At 47.2% G+C, this 12,884-nt stretch overlaps 1 protein-coding gene across 2 annotated transcripts in view; it reads right to left on the bottom strand.

Annotated features, from left to right (window-relative positions):
* slit1a (slit homolog 1a (Drosophila)) overlaps window positions 1–12,884 on the bottom strand; it is a 247,292-nt gene that overhangs the window by 34,646 nt on the left and 199,762 nt on the right. For both annotated transcript variants that reach the window (XM_068002018.1, XM_068002019.1), the window contains exon 24: window positions 11,901–11,972. In XM_068002018.1, coding sequence (XP_067858119.1) covers window positions 11,901–11,972 — 72 coding nt within the window. The remainder of the gene's footprint in view (window positions 1–11,900; window positions 11,973–12,884) is intronic.

Below are 12,884 nucleotides of genomic sequence, written 5' to 3'. Positions count from 1 at the left end.
TGCTGGGATGATACAGGGCCTGTGCTGGGATTCTGCTGGGATGATGCAGGGCCTGTGCTGGGATTCTGCTGGGATGATGCAGGGCCCGTGCTGGGATCCTGCTGGGGCCTTGCAGGGACTGTGCTGGAGCTGTGCTCGGGTACGGTTCTACAATCGCTGTTGCCTTCTCAGTGGCTATTCTCGAAGTGTGTGCCCAGAGTGTCGGTAAGATATTTGAACACGGAGTCCTATCCTGTCCTCACCCCATGTTCACACACACAAACACACGAGCAATCTTTTTTTTGCACTTTCTCCAGTGCCTCGATATCCTTTGTATAATATGGAGACTCTGCATCCCTCTTCGAACGATAAACGCACAGGCCCTGTGCTTCAATTTCTTCTTAGCCGTCACATCCCACACCCAGTGAGAGATGAGGTCTGTAATTAGTAAACTATCTTCTGCCAGGAACACTCAGCAGGTCAGCGAGGGGAACTGTTCCTGGGCTTTCATGAAAGCCCAGGCCTGTTAAATAATCTGCCAGCTTGTTACTGAATTAGGAGCCAGACTGTTGAAGCTATTCGCTCTACAGCAGGGCAGTGCCAGCTCACGTAAGGGAGCGTCTCCAAAAAGATGTCAAAACGAGGAAGGGGATAAAACAAGCCCCCACACTCTTCACAAAGTTTTAAAAAAAAATTTAAGTAGAAATACTAAGTCCTGTGTTTGGTCTCTCCATGACACAAAGAATGAGGCATCGGAAGTAACGTTTATCAAGAGATAGTGAGGGACAGAGAGAGAGATGCAGAGAGATATACAGGAGAGAGAGAACAAAGGGAGACAGAGAGAAAGAGGTAGTGGGGAAAGAGAAAGACAGACAGACAGGGCGAGAGAGACAAACATGGAGAGAGAGACATACACAGGAGAGGAACAGGCGGACAAAGGGGAAAGGGAGAGATAGAAACAGACAGGGAGAGAGAGACATACACAGGAGAGGGGAAGGCAGACAGAAGAGAGAGGGAGAGGTAGAGGGATGGATAGAGTAAAGGCAGGAAGAGACAGAGCAAGATAGAGGAAAGGGAATGGGAGTAATGAACACAGACAGACAGGGAAATAGAAAGAGACAGACAAAGGAGAGAGGGACAGATAAACAGAGAAGGACAGAGACGGAGACAGATAGAGAGAAAGAGAGATCCTTGGACCCATTCCGCTGTAAGTGTGACAGAGCGAATGTCCCCCTATGTCCATGACCTCCAGCCTTGACCCCGCTCGAGCGTCCAGGGTCAAGGTGGGGTCACTTGTTACAAATTCGGGTCTGCTGTCAATACCTTCTTGGGTTCAGTGGCCTCAGTAAGTGGTCTGAGAGTCTTACTTTTGTGGGGCTTGACTCACACTGCCCTGTGTCTACTTGTTCGATAAGGGATTCTGGGGGTTAACAATAGTGACCTTCTTTCCCCCCATGACCTGCTTCTTCAATCTCTCCCATGGCAAGGTGAGCAAACACTTGGTGAGACAAGGCCAGATACAAACCCATAAGCTCCTTCATCTCACTGCATGTTGAACATACAGAGGCATAGCGATGATTGAATTCAATCAGTACAACCTACCTTCCTGTAATGATACAAACTAAAGGCACACCAGGTAAGCCCACGTAATATCATAGTATCATAGTAGGTACAGCACAGGAGGAGGCTATTCGGCCCATCGTGCCTCTGCCTGTTCTTTGAAAGAGCTATCCAATTAGTCCCACTCCCCTGCTCTTTCCCCAGAGCCCTGTAAATTTTTTCCCGTCAAGTATTTATCCAATTCCCTTTTGAAAGTTATTATTGAATCTGCTTCCACCGCCCTTTCAGGCAGCGCATTCCAGATCATTACAACTCGCTGAGTAAAAAAATGTTTCCTTATAGAATCATTACAGCACAGAAAGAGGCCATTCGGCCTATCGATTCTGTGCCGGATTTTTGTAAGAGCAATCCAGTTAGTCCCATTCCCCCACTCTTTCCCCGTAGTCCTGCAAATTTTTTCCCTTCAAATATTTATCCAATTCCTTTTTGAAAGCCACAACTAAATCTGCTTCCACCACCCTGTCAGGCAGCGCATTCCAGATCATAACAACCTCTGGCTCTTTTGACAATCACCTTAAATCTGCGTCCTCTGGTTACCGACTTTTCTGCCACTGGAAACAGTTTCTCCTTATTTACTCTGTCAAAACCGTTTATGATTTTGAACACCTCTGTCAAATCTCCTCTTAACCTTCTCTGTTCTCCAGTCTCTCCACATAATTGGTACACTAATCCCTGGTACCATTCTAGTAAATCTCCTCTGCACCCTCTCTAAGGCCTTAACATCCTTCCTAAAGTTTGGTGCCCAGAATTGAACACAATACTCCAGCTGAGGCCATATCAGTGGGTCATCTTATTTGATTTAAACAAAAATGACATAACTATCCTCCAAAAACTGAGGAAAACTGAGATACAAAGAGGCAGCTAGACAATACTGATTAAGGAGAAAATTGCAGTGCTGGAGAGAGAAGATGTCCTGGAAGGGTCAAGGACAGAATCTATTTGGTTAGAATTAAGAAACAATAGAGGTGCCATTACACTAATGGGTGTATTCTATAGGTCATCAACTGGTGGGAAGGATATAGAGGAGCAAATTTGCAGGGAAATTACTGAGAGTTGCAAGAGCCATAGAGTAGTGATAATGGGGGACTTCAACTATCCTAACATAGACTGGGATAGTAACAGTGTAAGGGGCAAAGAGGGGGAGGAATTTTTGAAGTGTGTTCAGGAGAACTTTCTTGACCAGTACATTTCCGGCCCAACGAGGAAGGAGGCATTGCTGGACTTGGTTCTGGGGAGTGAGGTGGGCCAAGTGGAGCAAGTGTCAGTGGGGGAACATTTAGGGAACAGTGATCATAGTATCATAACATTTAGAATAGCTATGGAAAAGGACAGGGACCACTCTAAAGTAAAAATACTCAATTGGAGAAGGACCAATTTCAGTCGTTTGAGAACGGATCTGGCCCGGGGAAATTAGAATCAAAGATTGGCAGGCAAAACTGTAATTGAACAATGGGAGGCCTTTAAAGAGGAGATGGTTCGGGTACAGTCTAGGCACATTCCCACCAGGGGGCAAGGTAGGGCAACTAAAGCCAGAGCTCCTTGGATGATGAAAGAGAGAGAGAGTAAGATGAAGCAGAAAAAAGGGGGCGTATGACAGAATGTCAGGTTGATAATACAAGTGAGAACCAGGCTGAATATAGAAAGTACAGAGGGGAAGTGAAAAAGGAAATAAGAGGGGCAAAGAGAGAGTACGAGAATAGACTGGCAGCTAATATAAAAGGGAGTGCAAAAGTCTTCTATAGGCATATAAACAATAAACAGGTAGTAAGAGGAGGGGTGGGACTGATTAGGGACCAAAAAGGAGATCTACTCATGGAGGCAGAGGGCATGGCTGAGGTACTAAATGAGTACTTTGCATCTGTCTTTACCAAGGAAGATGCTGCCAAAGTCACAGTAAAAGGAGGTAGTTGAGATACTGAATGTGGTAAAAATTGATAAAGAGGAGATATTAGAAAGGCTGGCTGTACTTAAAATAGATAAGTCACCTGGTCTAGATGGGATGCATCCTAGGTTGCTGAGGGAAGTAAGGGTGGAAATTGCGGAAGTACTGGCAATAATCTTCCAAACATCCGTAGATATGGGGGTGGTGCCAGAGGACTGGAGAATTTCAAGTGTCACACCCTTGTTCAAAAAAGGGTGTAAGGATAAACCCAGCAACTACAGGCCAGTCAGTTTAACCTCGGTGGTGGGGAAACTTTTAGAAATGACAATCCGGGACAGAATTAACAGTCACTCGGACAAGTGTGGATTAATTAAGGAAAGCCAGCACGGATTTGTTAAAGGTAAATCGCGATTAACTAACTTGATTGGGTTTTCTGATGAGGTAACAGAGAGGGTCGATGAGGGCAATGCGGTTGTTGTGGTGTATATGGGCTTCCAAAAGGCATTTGATAAAGTTCCGCACAGTAGGCTTGTCAGCAAAATTGAAGCCTGTGGAATAAAAGGAGCAGTGGCAGCATGGATACATAATTGGCTAAGTGACAGGAAGCAGAGAGTAGTGGTGAACGGTTGTTTTTCGGACTGGAGGGAGGTGTACAGTGGTGTTCCCCAGGGGTCGGTACTAGGACCACTGCTTTTCTTGATATATATTAATGACTTGGACTTGGGTGTACAGGGCACAATTTCAAAATTTGCAGATCACACAAAACTTGGAAGTGTAGTAAACAGTGAGGAGGATAGTGATAGACTTCAGGAGGATATAGACAGGCTGGTGGAATGGGTGGACACTTGGCAGATGAAATTTAATGCAGAAAAGTGTGAAGTGATACATTTTGGTAGGAAGAACGAGGAGAGGTAATATAAACTAGAGGGTACAATTGTAAAAGGGGTGCAGGAACAGAGAGATCTCGGGTATATGTGCACAAATCATTGAAGGTGGCAGGGCAGGTTGAGAAAGTGGTTAAAAAAGCATACGGGATCCTGGGCTTTATAAATAGAGGCAGAGAGTACAAAAGCAAGGAAGTTATGATGAACCTTTATAAAACACTGATTCAGCCACAACTGGAGTATTGTGTCCAATTCTGGGCACCGCACTTTAGGATGGAAGTGAAGGCCTTAGAGAGGGTGCAGAAAAGATTTACTAGAATGGTTCCAGGGATGAGTGACTTCAGTTATGTGGATAGACTGGAGAAGCTGGGGTTGTTCTCCTTAGAGCAGAGAAGGTTAAGAAGAAATTTGATAGAGGTGTTCAAAATCATGAAGGGTCCAGACAGAGTAGATAGAGAGAAACTGTTCCCATTGGCGGAAGCATCAAGAGCCAGAGGACATAGATTTAAGGTGATTGGCAAAAGAACCAAAGGTGACATGAGGAAAAACTTTTTTACACAGCGAGTGGTTAGGATCTGGAATGCACTGCCGGGGGGGTGGTGGAGGCAGATTCAATCATGGCCTTCAAAAGGGAATTGGATAAGTACTTGAAGGGAAAAAATTGCTGGGCTACGGGGATAGGGCGAGGGAGTGGGACTAGTTGGATTGCTCTTGCAGAGAGCCTACATGTACTCAATGGGCCGAATGGTCTCCTTCTGTGCTGTATCTTTCTATGATTCTATGACACAGTGACACACAGACAGATGGATTGCATTCAGGGAAAAGAGATAGACAGGGAGAGAGAGGGAGAGAAATTCAGAGAAAGACAGGGAGGGAGAAGGTAAGAAAGACAGAGAAATAGACAGAGTGAAAGAGGGAGAGGAGGACAGAGATAGATAGGGAGAGAGAGGAAGAGAAAGACAGAGATAGATAGGGAGAGAGGGAGAGGAGGACAGAGATAGACAGGGAGAGAGAGGGAGAAAAAGATAGAGATAGAGTGGGAGAGAAAAAGCGAGGAGTTAGGGAGAAAGACACACATAGACAGGAAGTGTGTGTGTGAGGGAGAGCGAGAGAGAGAGAGAGCAGGGAGGGACAGTCAGGGAGAGAACAGATGATTCAGGAAGAACAGGATAAGTGTTGCATTGCCTTAAGCAAACAAAAGAAAATCAGATGTTTGATTGGAAAGATATAAGCGCAAATCTGCCTCAACATCTGCCTCCCCTCCCCCGAAACTGTCCCCATGTCTGCCTTCCCCCCCACCTCAAGTCAGCTTTGACAATTGCCAGAAACTGAAGCAAACTGTGGAGCAAATGCTGGTTACACTGAAAATACATCTCGGTACAGTCAGGACGATGATAAAGGAGGGGCAGTGGAGCGGAATGCAATACCCCTTCATCACTCTATACCATACAGAGTTCCTCAGTGAGCCAGTAGGTGAGCTCACCACAATGTGGTACTGACCAGGCACGCCCCAGCTTCATTCCCCACTCTGGGCTGTGTTCGCTGATCTCAGCCGGGGCAACAGTCAGAGTGTTTCACTGGCCTCCGTGCCCTGGGCCGGTTCCTGATCCCTACGCTGGAAAATGTGTGTGTGCATCAGGGGCGACTAGGATCGGACTCAGCGGCGATGCCCTCCATGTTCAAATAGCTGGCCTGGACTCACTGCCCTGGCTTGGACACTAAGACTGGCCATTCGCCCTTCTGGGGGCCATATTCCAGCAGGATTCAGGAGAGGAGGGGAGGAAACAGGAAATGAACCCTGCTCGCAATCGCAGGGAGCTAGAAGTCACAACAAATAAAAAAAAACACCTCCAGGATAAAAAGGCACCAATTTAGAGACACTCCCTTGCGGTGTTTGGTGGGACCGGTACACTGTCCTGCGGTCCACCCCCTCAGGCTCTGACCTGCTGTCATTGCCCTTCCTCCCGGTCGCTCAAAGTCAGTAAACACTACATGAGCGAGATTGTGTTTTTGGACAGGCAATTAGTTACCATCATGGATATCTCACCACCTCCCCATCCCCACCACAGCAGGCCGTCCTGAGACTCGGTCACAGGCAGCTCTGGCTGGTATTCAGGCACGGAGGCTGCACACAGCTCCTTAGTGATTCGCTGCTCGAATTCCTCTTGCGTTTATTTATTTTTACTTTCCTAGTTTCCTCCCTTCTCCTCCTCCTCCCTCTACTAAGTCATGATGTGGAGATGCCGGTGATGGACTGGGGTTGACAATTGTAAACAATTTTACAACACCAAGTTATAGTCCAGCAATTTTATTTTAAATTCACAAGCTTTCGGAGATTTCCTCCTTCCTCAGGCAAACATTTGCCTGAGGAAGGAGGAAATCTCCGAAAGCTTGTGAATTTAAAATAAAATTGCTGGACTATAACTTGGTGTTGTAAAATTGTTTACAATTCCCTCTACTAAGGTGCGGGCTGTTGCTGGGATACAGTCACTCTGAGCACTAATCCGCTAGCACCCTCACAGGCTGCTGTCCTTCTGCACCGAAAACATCCCATGAGTCTCACACTGTCGATTCCCTCGTCCCCCACCCTTCGAGTGACATCAACAACAACTTGTATTTATACAGCGCCTTTAACGTAGTGAAACGTCCCAAGGCGCTTCTCAGGAGCGTAAATCAAGAGAAAAACTCACACCGAGACACATAAGGAGATATTAGGACAGGTGACCGAAAGCTTGGTCAGAGAGGCAGGTTTTAAGGAGCGTCCTAAAGGAGGAGAGAGAGGTGGAGAGGTTTAGGGAGGGAATTCCAGAGTTTAGGGCCTAGACGGTTGAAGGCTCGGCCGCCATTGGTGGAGCGATGAAAATCGGGGATGTGCAAGAGGCCAGAATTGGAGGAGCGCAGAGATCTCGAAGGGTTGGAGGTTACAGAGGTAGGGAGGGGAGAGGCCATGGAGGGATTTGAACGCAAGGGTGAGAATTTTAAATTCGAGGCGTTGTCGGACCAGGAGCCAATGTTGGTCAGTGAGCACAGGGGGTGATGGGGGAACGGGACTTGACATTGCCAATTTAGTGCCAAGCTGGGGACACGTTGATCACGGACTGGGACGAGACTGCACCAATTCACTTCATGTAAGGACCTGAGAGTTGGCAAAGAGGTGAGACTTTCACCCTGAGTCTATGCCAGCTGTGAATCTTGGTCCCAGGGATAAGCATGTTGCACCCAGTTTCTGTTGGGTACAGGGTTTAGTGTCAGTGTACATAGAAACAGGAGTGGGCCATTCAGCCCCTCGAGCCTGTTCCACCATTTTATTAAATCATGGCTGATCTGTACCTCAACTCCATTTCCCCGCCTTTGCTCCAAATCCCTTGATCCCCCTACCTAATAAAAATCTATTGATTTCAGTCTTGAAAGCTCTAATTGACCCCCAGCATCCACAGCCTTTTGGGGGAGAGAATTTCAGATTTCTACCACCCTTTGTGTGAAAAAATGCTTCCTGATTTCACTCCTGTAGCTCTAATTTTAAGATTATGTCTCCTCATTCTGGATTCCCTCACCAGAAGAAATAGTTTCTCCACATCTATCCTATTGAATCCTTTTAACATTTTGAACACCTCGATCAGATCACCCCCTCAACATTCTAAACTCAAGGGAATACAAGCCTAGTCTATGCAACCTGTCCTCATAATTTAACCCTTTAAGCCCTGGTATAATTGTGGTGAATCTACGCTGCACCCCCTCCAAGGCCAATATATCTTTCCTGAGGTTAGGTGCCCAGAACAGAATGCAGCGCTCCAGATGTTTATAAGGCACACCTGGTCATTAACAGCTTTGCGGAAAGATCTGTTCTTCTCACTGCTTTGGAGGGACATCGTAAAAGCGTTCGTGAAGATTTCCAATGGTTGCAGGCACGTTCCTTCTTAACGAATTTACGACACTCCTACAGATAGACTTTCCCATCAGTGTCTTCAGCGCTGGGGGTGACTCGTTCACTGAAAGATCTGAGTGTAGGGCCAAGACCCACAGTACAAGACACTACCCAGGCGGAAGAGAGTTGGGGAGAAGAGGAGGTGATTGAGTGAACCCCAAGCTTGGGATTTAAAGGCCCGAAGGTTGCAGGAGGAAGTTGAAGACTGAGGGAGGTGAGGAATTCCATAGTTTTGAGGTTCTGGGAAAGACGTAAGTAGGGTAGGAGAGTGCAATGTCAGTACTGAAGGAGTGCTGCACTGTCGGAGGTGCCATCTTTCAGATGAGATGTTAAACTGAGGCCCTGTCTGCTCGCTCAGGTGGAAATAAAGATCCCATGGCCATTATTTGAAGAAAAGCAGGGGAGTTCTCCCCTGGGGCCAATATTTATTCCTCAACCAACATCACTAAAAACAGATTATCTGGTCATTAATCACATTGCTGCTTGTGGGACCTTGCTGTGCGTAAATTGGTGCCATGTTTCCTGCATTACAACAGTGACCGTACTTCATTGGCTCTAAAGCGCTTTGGGACATTGTGAGAGGTGATTTATAAATGCAAATTCTTTCTTTTCTTTTTAGTAAACGAACTGCAAATTCTATAAGAGAAATCTCAGTAAGCACCTCTCACCTTAATACCTTAGAATGAAAACCTCGCTGTGGAACACTATCTATTTAATTAATCCCGTGTGAAAACTAAATGTCACGTTGGAAGGAAGACAGATATTTAAAATAAAAAGAACTATTCACATTAGCCGGCAGTGCAGACAATTCCAATCAAATCACCGGGGCCCTGCTCCCTCACCTCACTCAGAGATCAATCAACATGCTGTGCTGAACAACACTAGGCATTTATATTACAGGCCCGCTTCCTAAAGTGCTTCTCAATATCATCTTAGGCCTTTAGCATTGCAGGTACAGCATGGGTTAGATACAGAGTAAAGCTCCCTCCACACTGTCCCATCAAACACTCCCAGGGCAGGTACAGCACGGGTTAGATGCAGAGTAAAGCTCCCTCCACACTGTCCCATCAAACACTCCCAGGGCAGGTACAGCACGGGTTAGATGCAGAGTAAAGCTCCCTCCACACTGTCCCATCAAACACTCCCAGGGCAGGTACAGCATGGGTTAGATACAGAGTAAAGCTCTCTCTACACTGTCCCATCAAACACTCCCAGGGCAGGTACAGCATGGGTTAGATACAGAGTAAAGCTCCCTCTACACTGTCCCATCAAACACTCCCAGGACAGGTACAGCATGGGTTCGATACAGAGTAAAGCTCCCTCCACACTGTCCCATCAAACACCCCCAGGGCAGGTACAGCACGGGTTAGATACAGAGTAAAGCTCCCTCTACACTGTCAAATCAAACACTCCCAGGGCAGGTATAGCACGGGTTAGATACAGAGTTAAAGCTCCCTCTACACTGTCAAATCAAACACTCCCAGGACAGGTATAGCACGGGTTAGATACAGAGTTAAAGCTCCTTCCTTCTACAAACGATAGACTATTGAAACACAAACTTCGCATCAACTAGTCATTGCTTCTTACTTTGCCGCTTCTTATCTTCTTAAGCTCAGACCATGACTCCAAACGGCTTTACCGGGACACGGGATTACAAATGAGCCACGGTGACTCATGGGACACCTTGCCTGGGGCACGGGATGTTTGAACCTGTGCTGCTCTTCACCGCAAACATGGTCACCGCCCGAAAACGTTTACCGTCTGCCTAAAACTCGGATCGAAGGCATGTCTGGTCCTGCCCTCCAGTATCAGCCTCTCCGCTCTGGGCTTCTCATTAAAAAGAAGCTCCTCAAACCAACTGACCACTAATCTGTTGCTGAACTGCAGGCTTCTGAATTTATTTCTAATGTAAGCATTGTGGGTGATTCATAGAATCTTACAGCAAGGAGAAGCCATTCGGCCCATCGTGCCTCTGCCGGCTCTTTGAAAGAGCTATCCAATTAGTCCCACTCCCCTGCTGTTTCCTCATAGACCTGCAAATGTTTCCTTTTCAAGTATTTATCCAATTCCCTTTTGAAAGTTATTATTGCATCTGCTTCCATCACCTTTTCAGGCAGTGCATTCCAGATCGTAACAAATCACTGAGCAAAAAAAGTTTCTTCTCATCTCCCCTCTGCTTCTTTTGCTAATTACCTTAAATCTGTGTCCTCTGGTTACTGTCCCTCCTGCCAGTGGAAACAACTTCTCTTCATAATTTTGAACAACTCTATTAAATTTCCCCTTAACCTTCTCTCCTGTAAGGAGAACAATCCCAGCTTCTCCAGTCTCTCCACATAACTGATGTTCCTCATCCCTAGTATCATTCTAGTAAATCTCCGTGCCTCTAGCCAAACTGTTCCAGTACAGCTACAACACTGGCATCTACCCGACAAAGTGGAAAATTGCCCAGGTATGTCCTGTCCACAAAAAGCAGGACAAATCCAATCCAGCCAATTGTCGCCCCATCAGTCTACTCTCAATCATCAGCAAAGTGATGGAAGGTGTCGTCGACAGTGCTATCAAGCGGCACTTACTCACCAATAACCTGCTCACCAATGCTCAGTTTGGGTTCCGCCAGGACCACTCGGCTCCAGACCTCATTACAGCCTTGGTCCAAACATAGACAAAATAGCTGAATTCCAGAGGTGAAGTGAGAGTAACTGCCTTCGACACCAAGGCAGCATTTGACCGAGTGTGGCATCAAGGAGCCCTAGTAAAATTGAAGTCAATGGGAATCAGGGGGAAAACTCTCCAGGAGTTCCTCAGGGCAGTGTCCGAGGCCCAACCATCTTCATTGACCAGAAACTTAACTGGACCAGCCACATAAATACTGTGGCTACAAGAGCAGGTCAGAGGCCGGGTATTCTGTGGCGAGTGACTCACCTCCTGACTCCCCAAAGCCTTTCCCATCTACAAGGCACAAGTCAGGAGTGTGATGGAATTCTCTCCACTTGCCTGGATGAGTGCAGCTCCAACAACGCTCAAGAAGCTCGACATCATCCAGGACAAAGCAGCCGCTTGATTGGCACCCTATCCACCACCTTAAACATTCACTCCCTCCACCACCGGCGCACCATGGCTGCAGTGTGTACCATACACAGGATGCACTGCAGCAACTCACCAAGGCTTCTTCAACAGCACCTCCCAAACCCGCGACCTCTACTACCTAGAAGGATAAGGGCATCAGTCACATGGGAACACCACCACCTGCACGTTCCCCTCCGAGTCACACACCATCCCGACTTGGAAATATATCGCCGTTCCTTCATCATCTCTGGGTCCAAATCCTGGAACTCCCTTCCTAACAGCACTGTGGGAGAACCGTCACCACACGGACTGCAGCGGTTCAAGAAGGCAGCTCACTACCACCTTCTCAAGGACAATTAGGGATGGGCAATAAATGCCAGCCTTGCCAGCGACGCCCACATCCCATGAATGAATAAAAAAAACCCTCTCCAAAGCCATGACATCCTTCCCAAAGGGTGGCCCAGAACTGGATACAATACTTCAGCTGTGGCCGAACTAGTAATTATGTGTGGGAAGATGATTGTGTTTTCCGGTGAGGACTTACAGGAGCCGGAGAGAGCGGAGGCCTTGGAACGCAGAGGCAGGGATACATCGTAAGGAATTGTAACTGAGAATCCTGGGGAAAGAGACAAGGGAAGAAACAAAAATAACAGTTAGAGGCTGGAAAAGGAAATGTGACTTTATTGTCACTTTGTGAGTTGTCCCACACCCCATCTTCCCTTTTCTCCTCTGTGGTGCTCCCTCTGTCTTGATGTTTCAGCTTGGCTCACTGGTAGCACTCTTGTATCTGAATCAGACCATGAGTTCAAGTCCCCACTCCAGAGACTTGAGCACATAATCCAGGCTGATACGCCCAGTGCAGTACTGAGGGAGGGCTGCACTGTCGGAGGTACCGTCCTTTGGACGATATGTTAAACCGAGGCGCCGTCTGCCATCTTCAGGCACGTTGGGAAGATCCCATGAGACTGTTTGAAGAAGAGCAGGGGGAGTCCTTGACGTGGGAGCCTACAGAGTGAGTTAGAGGTGACAGTCTCTACAGCAATTAACCCAACAGAGGCATGCAAATTTGGTGCAATAATTTAACATCACATATATACCCTCCGCATCTACAATACATGTTCCCCAGAGAGTTCGGTAGGAAAAGGAGGAGCTTAGACCAGGTGCTTCTAAACAGAGAGGGGAGGGGGTAAAACAGTGTCATAAAAAGTGTCAGCTGTGGCTCAGTTGGTGTCACTCTTGTGTCTGAGTCTGAAGGTTGTGGGTTTGAGCCCCACTCCAGGGACTTGAGCCCACAATCTAGGCTGACACTCCAGTGCAGTGCTGAGGGAGTGCTGCACTGTTGGAGGTGCAGTCTTTCAGACGAGATGTTAAACCGAGGCCCCGTCTGCCCTCTCAGGTGGATGTAAAAGATCCCATGGTCACTATTTCCAAAGAAGAGCAGGGGCGTTCTCCCCAGTGTCCTGGCCAATATTCATCTCTCAATCAAAGAAGATCTGGTCATTATCTGTTTGTGGGATCTTGCTGTGCA

The sequence above is a fragment of the Heptranchias perlo genome, chromosome 21 (assembly GCF_035084215.1).
Source record: "Heptranchias perlo isolate sHepPer1 chromosome 21, sHepPer1.hap1, whole genome shotgun sequence".
In the NCBI taxonomy this organism is placed as follows: domain Eukaryota; kingdom Metazoa; phylum Chordata; class Chondrichthyes; order Hexanchiformes; family Hexanchidae; genus Heptranchias; species Heptranchias perlo.
This window is presented reverse-complemented; position numbering and strand designations above follow the sequence as displayed.